Consider the following 20990-nt stretch of genomic DNA (forward strand, 5'->3'; position numbering starts at 1 on the left):
TTGTTAGTGCTGTTCAATTTGAATGTGAATAAAAGCCAAAATGGTCCAAATTGACTACATTAAGTAGCTTCTTATATTGAACCGCTTTTTTGTTTAGCTTATTTTGCACAATCAAATTAGTTAATGATAATTCAACTATTCAACACCTGTGAGTATTTAAACCCTCAATTGATTAGTTTTGGCTTTCCAACTCACAAATTAGCTCAATATGAATACAATAAATTGATGGTCAATAGTTGGAGTTGATTCATTGAGATGAGGCAGATGAAGGGCTAAATTTGATGGGAAACCAGGCAGGTTCAGCGGTTCATTTTAATTTACATAACAAGTGTTCATCAATGACAACAACCTGGAGATAGAAAGTAGTTAATGATTAATAATAATGGCTTCTCAATGAACCTGATAATCAGGTAAAGTGTTGACATGCATTTTACCTTTAACATGGTTTTTGGTGAATCTCTTTGAGTATCAATTAACAGAAACATTTCAAGATGAAGATGAATGAATTGAATGTTGAAGAAAGAAAAAGAAAAGCAAGATCAATGTAGAAACATTTGTGCCGTGAAGTTGATAGAAATAACTGTTTTCATGTGTGAAGGCAAGATATTGAAATACTGAGTAGTAGTGGTGGAAAGGAGGACATTTTTGACAGTTATCAGCTGAAAAAGTATGAAAAATTAGACAGGGTAATTAAAGTTCTGTGAGATTTCAAAATTTGATTGGCATTTCCGTTGTTCATCGAATAGCTGTGGATATACAGGGTTGGGTATTTATTATGACAAAATAGTAAAGTAACTATGAAATGGTGTCTTTTAGAACGCATTATTTGGATATGAAAATTAACAAAGAACAAAGAAAGCGCGCATATTTCAATTATCATAAATATACTTATAAGAGCCACCACCAGCATAATAATCAACGAAAATCATGGACAAAAGGAGAATATAGAAGAAAAGAATGAAGATGAAAATAGAAAGATGGTTTCAGTATATTAAGGTGCTGGAAATCAAACTATTTTAGTTATTTTTCAACTTTCAGGTTGATGTTACATACATAATGTACTATTATATCACAAATATATTATATTGTTATGATAATAAAGGTGTTGAACTACTCAATCAATGACCCGCTGCCATCTTCCGGATAGCGTTTGTATAGACTTCATAGATTCACTCTAATTGAGCTCACGTCGACTTGACTTACAAGGTAAGGTGCTTACGTGTCAGTACTATTTTTTTCGGACTTATATTGCGATGAAAAAAATCAAACAACTTTAAATGCGTTCGCGTCAGGAAAATGCATTAGGCATTGTGGTAAAAACTGCAAAGTGGTCATACATAGTCTTTTTCGTGATATACAAAGTGGAATCCACTTTTTGAATAATTTGCGCATTTCATTATCAAATGGATAAATTAATCAATTTCTGATTACAAACTGTGAACTCATGCATTTTGAGTCAAAATATCTAATTTAGATAATAATATCAAATAGCTAATTATCTGCGCAATTGATTTAAAAAGTGGATTTAACTTTCAAACACGACTGTATTATACGTACATATTTAAATTTTTCACTTGCGATTGAATGATTTAAATACACTGGTAAATTTGCTTAAAACACTCAATCTAACAAAGAGTTCATTTGGAAATCAAAAGCAAGATTACGGGACTAATGGTTTTCATTCTCTACAATTAAAACCAGAAAAATTGTGGAAAATCGTGCCACTAAGGATAATTCCTTTTTAGATACATGTTTGATACAATTTTATTGAAATAAAATGTATCAATGATATGTTGGCTCGAACCATCAATAAAATTGTGGAAAAAATTATCTTTTTCTAATGAATTCCTAAGTAACATGATCCGTTTTTCATTCATTTCGTAAAAAAGAGCAAAACAAAAAAAAGAAATACAGCTTTAATACATCCGCAAATGAATAGAGTTGCTTATAACATCGCACTGTCAGATGAGCCGAGTAGAATTAAATCGATTGCAAACAGATTCTGAGTAAAATTATAGCTTTATTACTTGACTAAGCACATAAGTACAGATTTTTCGGGATTTCAATAACAAACACAAGTTTTCCCTGATTCATTTGTGTACTTCAAATATGCTGGCACTGTAGATCCTGAAGCTGCTGATCCTGATGAACCTGAACCAGATGATCCTGAACCTGATGAACCAGATCCTTGTCCTGATCCTGAGCCAGATGATCCTGAACCTGAAGCTGCTCCTGATGAAGCTGCTGCTGATGATCCTGAACCTGATCCTGATGATGCTGAGTTAGGTGAGTTACTGGTTGATGTTGATGTTGTTGGTCCTGATGATGAATCTGAAGCTGCTGCTGATGATGCTGCTGCTGAACTTGAAGCTGCTGATGATGATCCTGATCCAGTATTTGATGCTGGTGCAGGTGCAGATGATGAGTCTGAAGCTGCTGCTGCTGCTGCTGAACTTGATGCTGCTGATCCTGAAGCTGCTGATCCTGATGAACCTGAACCAGATGATCCTGAACCTGATGAACCAGATCCTTGTCCTGATCCTGAGCCAGATGATCCTGAACCTGAAGCTGCTCCTGATGAAGCTGCTGCTGATGATCCTGAACCTGATCCTGATGATGCTGAGTTAGGTGAGTTACTGGTTGATGTTGATGTTGTTGGTCCTGATGATGAATCTGAAGCTGCTGCTGATGATGCTGCTGCTGAACTTGAAGTTGCTGATGATCCTGATCCAGTATTTGATGCTGGTGCAGGTGCAGATGATGAGTCTGAAGCTGCTGCTGCTGCTGCTGAACTTGATGCTGCTGATCCTGAAGCTGCTGATCCTGATGAACCTGAACCAGATGATCCTGAACCTGATGAACCAGATCCTTGTCCTGATCCTGAGCCAGATGATCCTGAACCTGAAGCTGCTCCTGATGAAGCTGCTGCTGATGATCCTGAACCTGATCCTGATGATGCAGAGTTAGGTGAGTTACTGGTTGATGTTGATGTTGTTGGTCCTGATGATGAATCTGAAGCTGCTGCTGCTGCTGCTGAACTTGATGCTGCTGATCCTGAAGCTGCTGATCCTGATGAACCTGAACCAGATGATCCTGAACCTGATGAACCAGATCCTTGTCCTGATCCTGAGCCAGATGATCCTGAACCTGAAGCTGCTCCTGATGAAGCTGCTGCTGATGATCCTGAACCTGATCCTGATGATGCTGCTGCTGATGATCCTGAACCTGATCCTGATGATGCTGAGTTAGGTGAGTTACTGGTTGATGTTGATGTTGTTGGTCCTGATGATGAATCTGAAGCTGCTGCTGATGATGCTGCTGCTGAACTTGAAGTTGCTGATGATCCTGATCCAGTATTTGATGCTGGTGCAGGTGCAGATGATGAGTCTGAAGCTGCTGCTGCTGCTGCTGAACTTGATGCTGCTGATCCTGAAGCTGCTGATCCTGATGAACCTGAACCAGATGATCCTGAACCTGAAGCTGCTCCTGATGAAGCTGCTGCTGATGATCCTGAACCTGATCCTGATGATGCTGAGTTAGGTGAGTTACTGGTTGATGTTGATGTTGTTGGTCCTGATGATGAATCTGAAGCTGCTGCTGATGATGCTGCTGCTGAACTTGAAGCTGCTGATGATGATCCTGATCCAGTATTTGATGCTGGTGCAGGTGCAGATGATGAGTCTGAAGCTGCTGCTGCTGCTGCTGAACTTGATGCTGCTGATCCTGAAGCTGCTGATCCTGATGAACCTGAACCAGATGATCCTGAACCTGATGAACCAGATCCTTGTCCTGATCCTGAGCCAGATGATCCTGAACCTGAAGCTGCTCCTGATGAACCTGAGCCAGATGATCCTGAACCTGAAGCTGCTCCTGATGAAGCTGCTGCTGATGATCCTGAACCTGATCCTGATGATGCTGAGTTAGGTGAGTTACTGGTTGATGTTGATGTTGTTGGTCCTGATGATGAATCTGAAGCTGCTGCTGATGATGCTGCTGCTGAACTTGAAGTTGCTGATGATCCTGATCCAGTATTTGATGCTGGTGCAGGTGCAGATGATGAGTCTGAAGCTGCTGCTGCTGCTGCTGAACTTGATGCTGCTGATCCTGAAGCTGCTGATCCTGATGAACCTGAACCAGATAATCCTGAACCTGATGAACCAGATCCTTGTCCTGATCCTGAGCCAGATGATCCTGATCCTGAAGCTGCTGATCCTGATGAACCTGAACCAGATGATCCTGAACCTGATGAACCAGATCCTTGTCCTGATCCTGAGCCAGATGATCCTGAACCTGAAGCTGCTCCTGATGAAGCTGCTGCTGCTGATCCTGATGAACCTGAACCAGATGATCCTGAACCTGATGAACCAGATCCTTGTCCTGATCCTGAGCCAGATGATCCTGATCCTGAAGCTGCTGATCCTGATGAACCTGAACCAGATGATCCTGAACCTGATGAACCAGATCCTTGTCCTGATCCTGAGCCAGATGATCCTGAACCTGAAGCTGCTCCTGATGAAGCTGCTGCTGATGATCCTGAACCTGATCCTGATGATGCTGAGTTAGGTGAGTTACTGGTTGATGTTGATGTTGTTGGTCCTGATGATGAATCTGAAGCTGCTGCTGCTGCTGCTGAACTTGATGCTGCTGATCCTGAAGCTGCTGATCCTGATGAACCTGAACCAGATGATCCTGAACCTGATGAACCAGATCCTTGTCCTGATCCTGAGCCAGATGATCCTGAACCTGAAGCTGCTCCTGATGAAGCTGCTGCTGATGATCCTGAACCTGATCCTGATGGTGCTGCTGCTGATGATCCTGAACCTGATCCTGATGATGCTGAGTTAGGTGAGTTACTGGTTGATGTTGATGTTGTTGGTCCTGATGATGAATCTGAAGCTACTGCTGATGATGCTGCTGCTGAACTTGAAGTTGCTGATGATCCTGATCCAGTATTTGATGCTGGTGCAGGTGCAGATGATGAGTCTAAAGCTGCTGCTGCTGCTGCTGAACTTGATGCTGCTGATCCTGAAGCTGCTGATCCTGATGAACCTGATGAACCAGATCCTTGTCCTGATCCTGAGCCAGATGATCCTGAACCTGAAGCTGCTCCTGATGAAGCTGCTGCTGATGATCCTGAACCTGATTCTGATGATGCTGAGTTAGGTGAGTTACTGGTTGATGTTGATGTTGTTGGTCCTGATGATGAATCTGAAGCTGCTGCTGATGATGCTGCTGCTGAACTTGAAGCTGCTGATGATGATCCTGATCCAGTATTTGATGCTGGTGCAGGTGCAGATGATGAGTCTGAAGCTGCTGCTGCTGCTGCTGAACTTGATGCTGCTGATCCTGAAGCTGCTGATCCTGATGAACCTGAACCAGATGATCCTGAACCTGATGAACCAGATCCTTGTCCTGATCCTGAGCCAAATGATCCTGAACCTGAAGCTGCTCCTGATGAACCTGAGCCAGATGATCCTGAACCTGAAGCTGCTCCTGATGAAGCTGCTGCTGATGATCCTGAACCTGATCCTGATGATGCTGAGTTAGGTGAGTTACTGGTTGATGTTGATGTTGTTGGTCCTGATGATGAATCTGAAGCTGCTGCTGATGATGCTGCTGCTGAACTTGAAGTTGCTGATGATCCTGATCCAGTATTTGATGCTGGTGCAGGTGCAGATGATGAGTCTGAAGCTGCTGCTGCTGCTGCTGAACTTGATGCTGCTGATCCTGAAGCTGCTGATCCTGATGAACCTGAACCAGATAATCCTGAACCTGATGAACCAGATCCTTGTCCTGATCCTGAGCCAGATGATCCTGATCCTGAAGCTGCTGATCCTGATGAACCTGAACCAGATGATCCTGAACCTGATGAACCAGATCCTTGTCCTGATCCTGAACCTGAAGCTGCTCCTGATGAAGCTGCTGCTGCTGATCCTGATGAACCTGAACCAGATGATCCTGAACCTGATGAACCAGATCCTTGTCCTGATCCTGAGCCAGATGATCCTGATCCTGAAGCTGCTGATCCTGATGAACCTGAACCAGATGATCCTGAACCTGATGAACCAGATCCTTGTCCTGATCCTGAGCCAGATGATCCTGAACCTGAAGCTGCTCCTGATGAAGCTGCTGCTGATGATCCTGAACCTGATCCTGATGATGCTGAGTTAGGTGAGTTACTGGTTGATGTTGATGTTGTTGGTCCTGATGATGAATCTGAAGCTGCTGCTGCTGCTGCTGAACTTGATGCTGCTGATCCTGAAGCTGCTGATCCTGATGAACCTGAACCAGATGATCCTGAACCTGATGAACCAGATCCTTGTCCTGATCCTGAGCCAGATGATCCTGAACCTGAAGCTGCTCCTGATGAAGCTGCTGCTGATGATCCTGAACCTGATCCTGATGGTGCTGCTGCTGATGATCCTGAACCTGATCCTGATGATGCTGAGTTAGGTGAGTTACTGGTTGATGTTGATGTTGTTGGTCCTGATGATGAATCTGAAGCTGCTGCTGATGATGCTGCTGCTGAACTTGAAGTTGCTGATGATCCTGATCCAGTATTTGATGCTGGTGCAGGTGCAGATGATGAGTCTGAAGCTGCTGCTGCTGCTGCTGAACTTGATGCTGCTGATCCTGAAGCTGCTGATCCTGATGAACCTGAACCAGATGATCCTGAACCTGATGAACCAGATCCTTGTCCTGATCCTGAGCCAGATGATCCTGAACCTGAATCTGCTCCTGATGAAGCTGCTGCTGATGATCCTGAACCTGATCCTGATGATGCTGAGTTAGGTGAGTTACTGGTTGATGTTGATGTTGTTGGTCCTGATGATGAATCTGAAGCTGCTGCTGCTGCTGCTGAACTTGATGCTGCTGATCCTGAAGCTGCTGATCCTGATGAACCTGAACCAGATGATCCTGAACCTGATGAACCAGATCCTTGTCCTGATCCTGAGCCAGATGATCCTGAACCTGAAGCTGCTCCTGATGAAGCTGCTGCTGATGATCCTGAACCTGATCCTGATGATGCTGCTGCTGATGATCCTGAACCTGATCCTGATGATGCTGAGTTAGGTGAGTTACTGGTTGATGTTGATGTTGTTGGTCCTGATGATGAATCTGAAGCTGCTGCTGATGATGCTGCTGCTGATGATGCTGCTGCTGAACTTGAAGTTGCTGATGATCCTGATCCAGTATTTGATGCTGGTGCAGGTGCAGATGATGAGTCTGAAGCTGCTGCTGCTGCTGCTGAACTTGATGCTGCTGATCCTGAAGCTGCTGATCCTGATGAACCTAAACCAGATGATCCTGAACCTGAAGCTGCTCCTGATGAAGCTGCTGCTGATGATCCTGAACCTGATCCTGATGATGCTGAGTTAGGTGAGTTACTGGTTGATGTTGATGTTGTTGGTCCTGATGATGAATCTGAAGCTGCTGCTGATGATGCTGCTGCTGAACTTGAAGCTGCTGATGATGATCCTGATCCAGTATTTGATGCTGGTGCAGGTGCAGATGATGAGTCTGAAGCTGCTGCTGCTGCTGCTGAACTTGATGCTGCTGATCCTGAAGCTGCTGATCCTGATGAACCTGAACCAGATGATCCTGAACCTGATGAACCAGATCCTTGTCCTGATCCTGAGCCAGATGATCCTGAACCTGAAGCTGCTCCTGATGAAGCTGCTGCTGATGATCCTGAACCTGATCCTGATGATGCTGAGTTAGGTGAGTTACTGGTTGATGTTGATGTTGTTGGTCCTGATGATGAATCTGAAGCTGCTGCTGCTGCTGCTGAACTTGATGCTGCTGATCCTGAAGCTGCTGATCCTGATGAACCTGAACCAGATGATCCTGAACCTGATGAACCAGATCCTTGTCCTGATCCTGAGCCAGATGATCCTGAACCTGAAGCTGCTCCTGATGAAGCTGCTGCTGATGATCCTGAACCTGATCCTGATGAAGCTGCTGCTGATGATCCTGAACCTGATCCTGATGATGCTGAGTTAGGTGAGTTACTGGTTGATGTTGATGTTGTTGGTCCTGATGATGAATCTGAAGCTGCTGCTGATGATGCTGCTGCTGAACTTGAAGTTGCTGATGATCCTGATCCAGTATTTGATGCTGGTGCAGGTGCAGATGATGAGTCTGAAGCTGCTGCTGCTGCTGCTGAACTTGATGCTGCTGATCCTGAAGCTGCTGATCCTGATGAACCTGAACCAGATGATCCTGAACCTGATGAACCAGATCCTTGTCCTGATCCTGAGCCAGATGATCCTGAACCTGAATCTGCTCCTGATGAAGCTGCTGCTGATGATCCTGAACCTGATCCTGATGATGCTGAGTTAGGTGAGTTACTGGTTGATGTTGATGTTGTTGGTCCTGATGATGAATCTGAAGCTGCTGCTGCTGCTGCTGAACTTGATGCTGCTGATCCTGAAGCTGCTGATCCTGATGAACCTGAACCAGATGATCCTGAACCTGATGAACCAGATCCTTGTCCTGATCCTGAGCCAGATAATCCTGAAACTGAAGCTGCTCCTGATGAAGCTGCTGCTGATGATCCTGAACCTGATCCTGATGATGCTGCTGCTGATGATCCTGAACCTGATCCTGATGATGCTGAGTTAGGTGAGTTACTGGTTGATGTTGATGTTGTTGGTCCTGATGATGAATCTGAAGCTGCTGCTGATGATGCTGCTGCTGATGATGCTGCTGCTGAACTTGAAGTTGCTGATGATCCTGATCCAGTATTTGATGCTGGTGCAGGTGCAGATGATGAGTCTGAAGCTGCTGCTGCTGCTGCTGAACTTGATGCTGCTGATCCTGAAGCTGCTGATCCTGATGAACCTAAACCAGATGATCCTGAACCTGAAGCTGCTCCTGATGAAGCTGCTGCTGATGATCCTGAACCTGATCCTGATGATGCTGAGTTAGGTGAGTTACTGGTTGATGTTGATGTTGTTGGTCCTGATGATGAATCTGAAGCTGCTGCTGATGATGCTGCTGCTGAACTTGAAGCTGCTGATGATGATCCTGATCCAGTATTTGATGCTGGTGCAGGTGCAGATGATGAGTCTGAAGCTGCTGCTGCTGCTGCTGAACTTGATGCTGCTGATCCTGAAGCTGCTGATCCTGATGAACCTGAACCAGATGATCCTGAACCTGATGAACCTAATCCTTGTCCTGATCCTGAGCCAGATGATCCTGAACCTGAAGCTGCTCCTGATGAAGCTGCTGCTGATGATCCTGAACCTGATCCTGATGATGCTGAGTTAGGTGAGTTACTGGTTGATGTTGATGTTGTTGGTCCTGATGATGAATCTGAAGCTGCTGCTGATGATGCTGCTGCTGAACTTGAAGCTGCTGATGATAATCCTGATCCAGTATTTGATGCTGGTGCAGGTGCAGATGATGAGTCTGAAGCTGCTGCTGCTGCTGCTGAACTTGATGCTGCTGATCCTGAAGCTGCTGATCCTGATGAACCCGAACCAGATGATCCTGAACCTGATGAACCAGATCCTTGTCCTGATCCTGAGCCAGATGATCCTGAACCTGAAGCTGCTCCTGATGAAGCTGCTGCTGATGATCCTGAACCTGATCCTGATGATGCTGAGTTAGGTGAGTTACTGGTTGATGTTGATGTTGTTGGTCCTGATGATGAATCTGAAGCTGCTGCTGATGATGCTGCTGCTGAACTTGAAGCTGCTGATGATGATCCTGATCCAGTATTTGATGCTGGTGCAGGTGCAGATGATGAATCTGAAGCTGCTGCTGCTGCTGCTGAACTTGATGCTGCTGATCCTGAAGCTGCTGATCCTGATGAACCTGAACCAGATGATCCTGAACCTGATGAACCAGATCCTTGTCCTGATCCTGAGCCAGATGATCCTGAACCTGAAGCTGCTCCTGATGAAGCTGCTGCTGATGATCCTGAACCTGATCCTGATGATGCTGAGTTAGGTGAGTTACTGGTTGATGTTGATGTTGTTGGTCCTGATGATGAATCTGAAGCTGCTGCTGATGATGCTGCTGCTGAACTTGAAGCTGCTGATGATGATCCTGATCCAGTATTTGATGCTGGTGCAGGTGCAGATGATGAGTCTGAAGCTGCTGCTGCTGCTGCTGAACTTGATGCTGCTGATCCTGAAGCTGCTGATCCTGATGAACCTGAACCAGATGATCCTGAACCTGATGAACCAGATCCTTGTCCTGATCCTGAGCCAGATGATCCTGAACCTGAAGCTGCTCCTGATGAAGCTGCTGCTGATGATCCTGAACCTGATCCTGATGATGCTGAGTTAGGTGAGTTACTGGTTGATGTTGATGTTGTTGGTCCTGATGATGAATCTGAAGCTGCTGCTGATGATGCTGCTGCTGAACTTGAAGCTGCTGATGATAATCCTGATCCAGTATTTGATGCTGGTGCAGGTGCAGATGATGAGTCTGAAGCTGCTGCTGCTGCTGCTGAACTTGATGCTGCTGATCCTGAAGCTGCTGATCCTGATGAACCTGAACCAGATGATCCTGAACCTGATGAACCAGATCCTTGTCCTGATCCTGAGCCAGATGATCCTGAACCTGAAGCTGCTCCTGATGAAGCTGCTGCTGATGATCCTGAACCTGATCCTGATGATGCTGAGTTAGGTGAGTTACTGGTTGATGTTGATGTTGTTGGTCCTGATGATGAATCTGAAGCTGCTGCTGCTGCTGCTGAACTTGATGCTGCTGATCCTGAAGCTGCTGATCCTGATGAACCTGAACCAGATGATCCTGAACCTGATGAACCAGATCCTTGTCCTGATCCTGAGCCAGATGATCCTGAACCTGAAGCTGCTCCTGATGAAGCTGCTGCTGATGATCCTGAACCTGATCCTGATGATGCTGAGTTAGGTGAGTTACTGGTTGATGTTGATGTTGTTGGTCCTGATGATGAATCTGAAGCTGCTGCTGATGATGCTGCTGCTGAACTTGAAGCTGCTGATGATAATCCTGATCCAGTATTTGATGCTGGTGCAGGTGCAGATGATGAGTCTGAAGCTGCTGCTGCTGCTGCTGAACTTGATGCTGCTGATCCTGAAGCTGCTGATCCTGATGAACCTGAACCAGATGATCCTGAACCTGATGAACCAGATCCTTGTCCTGATCCTGAGCCAGATGATCCTGAACCTGAAGCTGCTCCTGATGAAGCTGCTGCTGATGATCCTGAACCTGATCCTGATGATGCTGAGTTAGGTGAGTTACTGGTTGATGTTGATGTTGTTGGTCCTGATGATGAATCTGAAGCTGCTGCTGCTGCTGCTGAACTTGATGCTGCTGATCCTGAAGCTGCTGATCCTGATGAACCTGAACCAGATGATCCTGAACCTGATGAACCAGATCCTTGTCCTGATCCTGAGCCAGATGATCCTGAACCTGAAGCTGCTCCTGATGAAGCTGCTGCTGATGATCCTGAACCTGATCCTGATGATGCTGAGTTAGGTGAGTTACTGGTTGATGTTGATGTTGTTGGTCCTGATGATGAATCTGAAGCTGCTGCTGCTGCTGCTGAACTTGATGCTGCTGATCCTGAAGCTGCTGATCCTGATGAACCTGAACCAGATGATCCTGAACCTGATGAACCAGATCCTTGTCCTGATCCTGAGCCAGATGGTCCTGAACCTGAAGCTGCTCCTGATGAAGCTGCTGCTGATGATCCTGAACCTGATCCTGATGATGCTGAGTTAGGTGAGTTACTGGTTGATGTTGATGTTGTTGGTCCTGATGATGAATCTGAAGCTGCTGCTGATGATGCTGCTGCTGAACTTGAAGCTGCTGATGATGATCCTGATCCAGTATTTGATGCTGGTGCAGGTGCAGATGATGAGTCTGAAGCTGCTGCTGCTGCTGCTGAACTTGATGCTGCTGATCCTGAAGCTGCTGATCCTGATGAACCTGAACCAGATGATCCTGAACCTGATGAACCAGATCCTTGTCCTGATCCTGAGCCAGATGATCCTGAACCTGAAGCTGCTCCTGATGAAGCTGCTGCTGATGATCCTGAACCTGATCCTGATGATGCCGAGTTAGGTGAGTTACTGGTTGATGTTGATGTTGTTGGTCCTGATGATGAATCTGAAGCTGCTGCTGATGATGCTGCTGCTGAACTTGAAGCTGCTGATGATAATCCTGATCCAGTATTTGATGCTGGTGCAGGTGCAGATGATGAGTCTGAAGCTGCTGCTGCTGCTGCTGAACTTGATGCTGCTGATCCTGAAGCTGCTGATCCTGATGAACCTGAACCAGATGATCCTGAACCTGATGAACCAGATCCTTGTCCTGATCCTGAGCCAGATGATCCTGAACCTGAAGCTGCTCCTGATGAAGCTGCTGCTGATGATCCTGAACCTGATCCTGATGATGCTGAGTTAGGTGAGTTACTGGTTGATGTTGATGTTGTTGGTCCTGATGATGAATCTGAAGCTGCTGCTGCTGCTGCTGAACTTGATGCTGCTGATTCTGAAGCTGCTGATCCTGATGAACCTGAACCAGATGATCCTGAACCTGATGAACCAGATCCTTGTCCTGATCCTGAGCCAGATGATCCTGAACCTGAAGCTGCTCCTGATGAAGCTGCTGCTGATGATCCTGAACCTGATCCTGATGATGCTGAGTTAGGTGAGTTACTGGTTGATGTTGATGTTGTTGGTCCTGATGATGAATCTGAAGCTGCTGCTGATGATGCTGCTGCTGAACTTGAAGCTGCTGATGATGATCCTGATCCAGTATTTGATGCTGGTGCAGGTGCAGATGATGAGTCTGAAGCTGCTGCTGCTGCTGCTGAACTTGATGCTGCTGATCCTGAAGCTGCTGATCCTGATGAACCTGAACCAGATGATCCTGAACCTGATGAACCAGATCCTTGTCCTGATCCTGAGCCAGATGATCCTGAACCTGAAGCTGCTCCTGATGAAGCTGCTGCTGATGATCCTGAACCTGATCCTGATGATGCTGAGTTAGGTGAGTTACTTGTTGATGTTGATGTTGTTGGTCCTGATGATGAATCTGAAGCTGCTGCTGCTGCTGCTGAACTTGATGCTGCTGATTCTGAAGCTGCTGATCCTGATGAACCTGAACCAGATGATCCTGAACCTGATGAACCAGATCCTTGTCCTGATCCTGAGCCAGATGATCCTGAACCTGAAGATGCTCCTGATGAAGCTGCTGCTGATGATCCTGAACCTGATCCTGATGATGCTGAGTTAGGTGAGTTACTGGTTGATGTTGATGTTGTTGGTCCTGATGATGAATCTGAAGCTGCTGCTGCTGCTGCTGAACTTGATGCTGCTGCTCCTGAAGCTGCTGATCCTGATGAATTTGAACCAGATGATCCTGAACCTGATGAACCAGATCCTTGTCCTGATCCTGAGCCAGATGATCCTGAACCTGAAGCTGCTCCTGATGAAGCTGCTGCTGATGATCCTGAACCTGATCCTGATGATGCCGAGTTAGGTGAGTTACTGGTTGATGTTGATGTTGTTGGTCCTGATGATGAATCTGAAGCTGCTGCTGATGATGCTGCTGCTGAACTTGAAGCTGCTGATGATGATCCTGATCCAGTATTTGATGCTGGTGCAGGTGCAGATGATGAGTCTGAAGCTGCTGCTGCTGCTGCTGAACTTGATGCTGCTGATCCTGAAGCTGCTGATCCTGATGAACCTGAACCAGATGATCCTGAACCTGATGAACCAGATCCTTGTCCTGATCCTGAGCCAGATGATCCTGAACCTGAAGCTGCTCCTGATGAAGCTGCTGCTGATGATCCTGAACCTGATCCTGATGATGCTGAGTTAGGTGAGTTACTGGTTGATGTTGATGTTGTTGGTCCTGATGATGAATCTGAAGCTGCTGCTGCTGCTGCTGAACTTGATGCTGCTGATTCTGAAGCTGCTGATCCTGATGAACCTGAACCAGATGATCCTGAACCTGATGAACCAGATCCTTGTCCTGATCCTGAGCCAGATGATCCTGAACCTGAAGCTGCTCCTGATGAAGCTGCTGCTGATGATCCTGAACCTGATCCTGATGATGCTGAGTTAGGTGAGTTACTGGTTGATGTTGATGTTGTTGGTCCTGATGATGAATCTGAAGCTGCTGCTGCTGCTGCTGAACTTGATGCTGCTGATCCTGAAGCTGCTGATCCTGATGAATTTGAACCAGATGATCCTGAACCTGATGAACCAGATCCTTGTCCTGATCCTGAGCCAGATGATCCTGAACCTGAAGCTGCTCCTGATGAAGCTGCTGCTGATGATCCTGAACCTGATCCTGATGATGCCGAGTTAGGTGAGTTACTGGTTGATGTTGATGTTGTTGGTCCTGATGATGAATCTGAAGCTGCTGCTGATGATGCTGCTGCTGAACTTGAAGCTGCTGCTGATGATCCTGATCCAGTATTTGATGCTGGTGCAGGTGCAGATGATGAGTCTGAAGCTGCTGCTGCTGCTGCTGAACTTGATGCTGCTGATCCTGAAGCTGCTGATCCTGATGAACCTGAACCAGATGATCCTGAACCTGATGAACCAGATCCTTGTCCTGATCCTGAGCCAGATGATCCTGAACCTGAAGCTGCTCCTGATGCAGCTGCTGCTGATGATCCTGAACCTGATCCTGATGATGCTGAGTTAGGTGAGTTACTGGTTGATGTTGATGTTGTTGGTCCTGATGATGAATCTGAAGCTGCTGCTGCTGCTGAACTTGATGCTGCTGATCCTGAAGCTGCTGATCCTGATGAACCTGAACCAGATGATCCTGAACCTGATGAATCAGATCCTTGTCCTGATCCTGAGCCAGATGATCCTGAACCTGAAGCTGCTCCTGATGAAGCTGCTGCTGATGATCCTGAACCTGATCCTGATGATGCTGAGTTAGGTGAGTTACTGGTTGATGTTGATGTTGTTGGTCCTGATGATGAATCTGAAGCTGCTGCTGCTGCTGCTGAACTTGATGCTGCTGATCCTGAAGCTGCTGATCCTGATGAACCTGAACCAGATGATCCTGAACCTGATGAACCAGATCCTTGTCCTGATCCTGAGCCAGATGATCCTGAACCTGAAGCTGCTCCTGATGAAGCTGCTGCTGATGATCCTGAACCTGATCCTGATGATGCTGAGTTAGGTGAGTTACTGGTTGATGTTGATGTTGTTGGTCCTGATGATGAATCTGAAGCTGCTGCTGATGATGCTGCTGCTGAACTTGAAGCTGCTGATGATAATCCTGATCCAGTATTTGATGCTGGTGCAGGTGCAGATGATGAGTCTGAAGCTGCTGCTGCTGCTGCTGAACTTGATGCTGCTGATCCTGAAGCTGCTGATCCTGATGAACCTGAACCAGATGATCCTGAACCTGATGAACCAGAGCCTTGTCCTGATCCTGAGCCAGATGATCCTGAACCTGAAGCTGCTCCTGATGAAGCTGCTGCTGATGATCCTGAACCTGATCCTGATGATGCTGAGTTAGGTGAGTTACTGGTTGATGTTGATGTTGTTGGTCCTGATGATGAATCTGAAGCTGCTGCTGCTGCTGCTGAACTTGATGCTGCTGATCCTGAAGCTGCTGATCCTGATGAACCTGAACCAGATGATCCTGAACCTGATGAACCAGATCCTTGTCCTGATCCTGAGCCAGATGATCCTGAACCTGAAGCTGCTCCTGATGAAGCTGCTGCTGATGATCCTGAACCTGATCCTGATGATGCTGAGTTAGGTGAGTTACTGGTTGATGTTGATGTTGTTGGTCCTGATGATGAATCTGAAGCTGCTGCTGATGATGCTGCTGCTGAACTTGAAGCTGCTGATGATAATCCTGATCCAGTATTTGATGCTGGTGCAGGTGCAGATGATGAGTCTGAAGCTGCTGCTGCTGCTGCTGAACTTGATGCTGCTGATCCTGAAGCTGCTGATCCTGATGAACCTGAACCAGATGATCCTGAACCTGATGAACCAGATCCTTGTCCTGATCCTGAGCCAGATGATCCTGAACCTGAAGCTGCTCCTGATGAAGCTGCTGCTGATGATCCTGAACCTGATCCTGATGATGCTGAGTTAGGTGAGTTACTGGTTGATGTTGATGTTGTTGGTCCTGATGATGAATCTGAAGCTGCTGCTGCTGCTGCTGAACTTGATGCTGCTGATCCTGAAGCTGCTGATCCTGATGAACCTGAACCAGATGATCCTGAACCTGATGAACCAGATCCTTGTCCTGATCCTGAGCCAGATGATCCTGAACCTGAAGCTGCTCCTGATGAAGCTGCTGCTGATGATCCTGAACCTGATCCTGATGATGCTGAGTTAGGTGAGTTACTGGTTGATGTTGATGTTGTTGGTCCTGATGATGAATCTGAAGCTGCTGCTGCTGCTGCTGAACTTGATGCTGCTGATCCTGAAGCTGCTGATCCTGATGAACCTGAACCAGATGATCCTGAACCTGATGAACCAGATCCTTGTCCTGATCCTGAGCCAGATGATCCTGAACCTGAAGCTGCTCCTGATGAAGCTGCTGCTGATGATCCTGAACCTGATCCTGATGATGCTGAGTTAGGTGAGTTACTGGTTGATGTTGATGTTGTTGGTCCTGATGATGAATCTGAAGCTGCTGCTGATGATGCTGCTGCTGAACTTGAAGCTGCTGATGATGATCCTGATCCAGTATTTGATGCTGGTGCAGGTGCAGATGATGAGTCTGAAGCTGCTGCTGCTGCTGCTGAACTTGATGCTGCTGATCCTGAAGCTGCTGATCCTGATGAACCTGAACCAGATGATCCTGAACCTGATGAACCAGATCCTTGTCCTGATCCTGAGCCAGATGATCCTGAACCTGAAGCTGCTCCTGATGAAGCTGCTGCTGATGATCCTGAACCTGATCCTGATGATGCTGAGTTAGGTGAGTTACTGGTTGATGTTGATGTTGTTGGTCCTGATGATGAATCTGAAGCTGCTGCTGCTGCTGCTGAACTTGATGCTGCTGATCCTGAAGCTGCTGATCCTGATGAACCTGAACCAGATGATCCTGAACCTGATGAACCAGATCCTTGTCCTGATCCTGAGCCAGATGATCCTGAACCTGAAGCTGCTCCTGATGAAGCTGCTGCTGATGATCCTGAACCTGATCCTGATGATGCTGAGTTAGGTGAGTTACTGGTTGATGTTGATGTTGTTGGTCCTGATGATGAATCTGAAGCTGCTGCTGCTGCTGCTGAACTTGATGCTGCTGATCCTGAAGCTGCTGATCCTGATGAACCTGAACCAGATGATCCTGAACCTGATGAACCAGATCCTTGTCCTGATCCTGAGCCAGATGATCCTGAACCTGAAGCTGCTCCTGATGAAGCTGCTGCTGATGATCCTGAACCTGATCCTGATGATGCTGAGTTAGGTGAGTTACTGGTTGATGTTGATGTTGTTGGTCCTGATGATGAATCTGAAGCTGCTGCTGCTGCTGCTGAACTTGATGCTGCTGATCCTGAAGCTGCTGATCCTGATGAACCTGAACCAGATGATACTGAACCTGATGAACCAGATCCTTGTCCTGATCCTGAGCCAGATGATCCTGAACCTGAAGCTGCTCCTGATGAAGCTGCTGCTGATGATCCTGAACCTGATCCTGATGATGCTGAGTTAGGTGAGTTACTGGTTGATGTTGATGTTGTTGGTCCTGATGATGAATCTGAAGCTGCTGCTGATGATGCTGCTGCTGAACTTGAAGCTGCTGATGATAATCCTGATCCAGTATTTGATGCTGGTGCAGGTGCAGATGATGAGTCTGAAGCTGCTGCTGCTGCTGCTGAACTTGATGCTGCTGATCCTGAAGCTGCTGATCCTGATGAACCTGAACCAGATGATCCTGAACCTGATGAACCAGATCCTTGTCCTGATCCTGAGCCAGATGATCCTGAACCTGAAGCTGCTCCTGATGAAGCTGCTGCTGATGATCCTGAACCTGATCCTGATGATGCTGAGTTAGGTGAGTTACTGGTTGATGTTGATGTTGTTGGTCCTGATGATGAATCTGAAGCTGCTGCTGCTGCTGCTGAACTTGATGCTGCTGATCCTGAAGCTGCTGATCCTGATGAACCTGAACCAGATGATCCTGAACCTGATGAACCAGATCCTTGTCCTGATCCTGAGCCAGATGATCCTGAACCTGAAGCTGCTCCTGATGAAGCTGCTGCTGATGATCCTGAACCTGATCCTGATGATGCTGAGTTAGGTGAGTTACTGGTTGATGTTGATGTTGTTGGTCCTGATGATGAATCTGAAGCTGCTGCTGCTGCTGCTGAACTTGATGCTGCTGATCCTGAAGCTGCTGATCCTGATGAACCTGAACCAGATGATCCTGAACCTGATGAACCAGATCCTTGTCCTGATCCTGAGCCAGATGATCCTGAACCTGAAGCTGCTCCTGATGAAGCTGCTGCTGATGATCCTGAACCTGATCCTGATGATGCTGAGTTAGGTGAGTTACTGGTTGATGTTGATGTTGTTGGTCCTGATGATGAGTCTGAAGCTGCTGCTGCTGCTGCTGAACTTGATGCTGCTGATCCTGAAGCTGCTGATCCTGATGAACCTGAGCCAGATGATCCTGAACCTGAAGCTGCTCCTGATGACGTTGTTGAGCCATGTGAATTTAATTGCTTGCTAGAGTCAGCGTATGATGATGTAGATGATCCTGAATTCCATGAGCTATTACTTGAGGAACCTGATTCTTGTCCTGATGACGGGTTTGAACCATGTGAATTTATTGGTTTGTTTGGGCCTACATCTGATGATGTTGCAGACGATGATGATCCTGAACCAGATGATCCGTTACCTGATGCCAGTGAAGGTGGTCCTGATGGTGGGCTAGATTGAGCACCTGTATGATGTCCTGAAGTGGCTTTAGATGTAGATGCAGAGGCAGATTTTGAGTCAGAGTTTCCATCAATTCCGAATGGTTTTAGCATATTACCTAAGCCAATTTTCATGTGCGGAAGTCCAAATAGACTATTGGCATTGGTTTGCTGTACTGCTGTTAAAGCAGTTATAACTAAGCACAAAGTTAAAAGTTTTGAATTCATTTTGTTTGTTGTGTTCGATAAAATCGATTGATATCTTCTTGTAATTTGCTTCAACTTTTATACTTCAAGAAAAACTGAAATTTACTTGATAATGTTTGCGTTTTTGCTGTGCAAATACAAAGCTTTGACAACAATGTTTTAGCATTTTGATTCGAATAATTCAATATTATGCTTATAAAAAGTTATCTTGCATATCATTTACAAGGCACAAGTACTTGAAAGCCACGCACTGGAATTTGAAATGAAATATCAAAGTTCAGTCATTACTTGATTCAGTTAGAACATTTAGAACATTGTAAAATTTTATATTGATCCAGGTGTTCATTTAAACAAGCAATCGCTTATTCCGTTTCCTCTGCCCTTGGTATCAGAATTATAGATTCAATCTTCTTATTCTAAATTAAATAAAGATTGTTGTCTGAATGAGCTTTCCTAGCATTCAAATTATAATAATTATTTACAAAACTGTGCACACACAGTATATGAATGTTCTTGAGATGGTGAGACTGTTTTTAATGCCAACATGAAAAGAATGAAAACAAAAATAAATCGTTGAATAAATAACAGTTAGTCAGAGAAGGTTCGAGGTTAACATGATTTATTTAATTGTCTAATGGTCTATGTAAATGTTTTTGACCATTGCTCTGTTGATTGTCGAATCAAATATTCTTCCAGAGAGAAAAAAATAAGAAGAGAAACATATTGAGGCATATTCATTCTGCCGACATGGATTTCAAAATCTGTAGTGGAGTTATACGTATCAGTCTGACTAACAGACGGAACTGAATAAGTTTGAAAATCAATTCAGAAATTAAAATTCTTATGGCGAATCTTGAATCAATAGTGAATCAAGGGGAAACAAAACGATTAGCTTTAGCGTGCACACCGAACTTATTACCTAAATATATTTCATCTGTTTTCTATGTGTCCCATAGGCCAGCTCTTCCTGAAAGCTCACAAATATCTCATAGCTGTAGAGGTTTCAAAAAGTTCCAGCTTCGGAAAATGAAACTTGTAAATGCCAGATCAAGAGCATATACTTCCATATTGTAAGATGCTAGGTCTCAATGGATGTCCCTCAAACTCAGCTTGCAAAAAGTGTAATCAGTATACCAATGACTAAATGAATGACCACGATTGTTGAGAGTTGCTAGGCGCTTAGGTTAAGTAATGAGATCGAGTCATCACTATTTAAAGCTGTTATACACATTAGATCAACGTACATATCGAGACCTACAGAGGCTCAAGTTATTTACATGTTAGAGAAGGCATCGAATATATGCAAATTGAAATCAAATCAATTTAGTTTAACTTTGTATTTCAATCTTTTGGTCGCAATATAACCAGACTCTATTTATAATTCATGGTTAACCCTGTATATGATGACAGCGTGATGAGTTGATGATTTTTGAAGCTTCAAAAAATGCAATCTTCAAGTCTCATGTATCTTTGTAGCTTTCAGTCAGCAAAGATTATTCAAAGTGTCTTGAGATGAAAATGATGAAAGAGAGGAAAAGGTGATGAACAAGATGAGAAGAGACATTATTTTCTGTCTTTTCTGCATTTCCCTTCTACACATTTGAGTCTATTTTTTTCTCCTTATCAGTTTACAAAGTAAGATTCTGGTCTTATTCAGTATCATCGGTGGTAAATGTGACATCTCTTTTTTCCTGAGAAGCAGAAAAAGTTGATTCTAAAGTGTAAAAGTTATTCTTTGTCATCAACAGTATTATTATAACTATTACATCTTTATCAAGATCCTTCTGTTCATCATTTCTTTTTCTTTTCCATGCTTATTCATCTTTTTCATGACTAAAATCAAAATTCAACATTTCTTTGATTTCTTCATCTGATTACAAATTATAACCTTTCTTTGCTTCCTTTATACTTTTGGTAATGATAA

General features: G+C 45.2%; 1 protein-coding gene across 4 annotated transcripts; it reads right to left on the reverse strand.

Annotated features, from left to right (window-relative positions):
• Positions 1-2000: 2000 nt before the first annotated feature.
• On the reverse strand, positions 2001-19769 carry LOC107360273 (uncharacterized). Of its 4 annotated transcripts, none has more exons than XM_089268087.1 (2): positions 7315-19769; positions 2001-6972 (listed from the first exon to the last, which is right to left on the reverse strand). In XM_089268087.1, the coding sequence occupies exons 1-2, from the start codon at positions 19085-19087 to the stop codon at positions 2063-2065; spliced, it is 16683 nt and encodes a 5560-aa protein (XP_089124213.1). In that variant the 5' UTR covers positions 19088-19769; the 3' UTR covers positions 2001-2062. The 4 variants fall into 4 exon arrangements, with proteins under 4 accessions (XP_089124213.1, XP_089124214.1, XP_089124212.1 ...); XM_089268088.1 differs by having other exon boundaries at positions 2001-5799; positions 7294-19769; XM_089268086.1 differs by having other exon boundaries at positions 2001-5898; positions 6106-19769.
• Positions 19770-20990: the final 1221 nt, after the last annotated feature.

The sequence above is a fragment of the Tetranychus urticae genome, chromosome 2 (genome assembly GCF_039701765.1).
Source record: "Tetranychus urticae isolate SD_2017Ah chromosome 2, NJAU_TeUrti_SD_1.0, whole genome shotgun sequence".
In the NCBI taxonomy this organism is placed as follows: Eukaryota; Metazoa; Arthropoda; class Arachnida; order Trombidiformes; family Tetranychidae; genus Tetranychus; species Tetranychus urticae.

Excerpts from the sequence above, each read along its gene's own strand:
- LOC107360273 (XM_089268085.1), bottom strand. The coding sequence starts at position 19,087 with ATGAATTCAAAACTTTTAACTTTGTGCTTAGTTATAACTGCTTTAACA.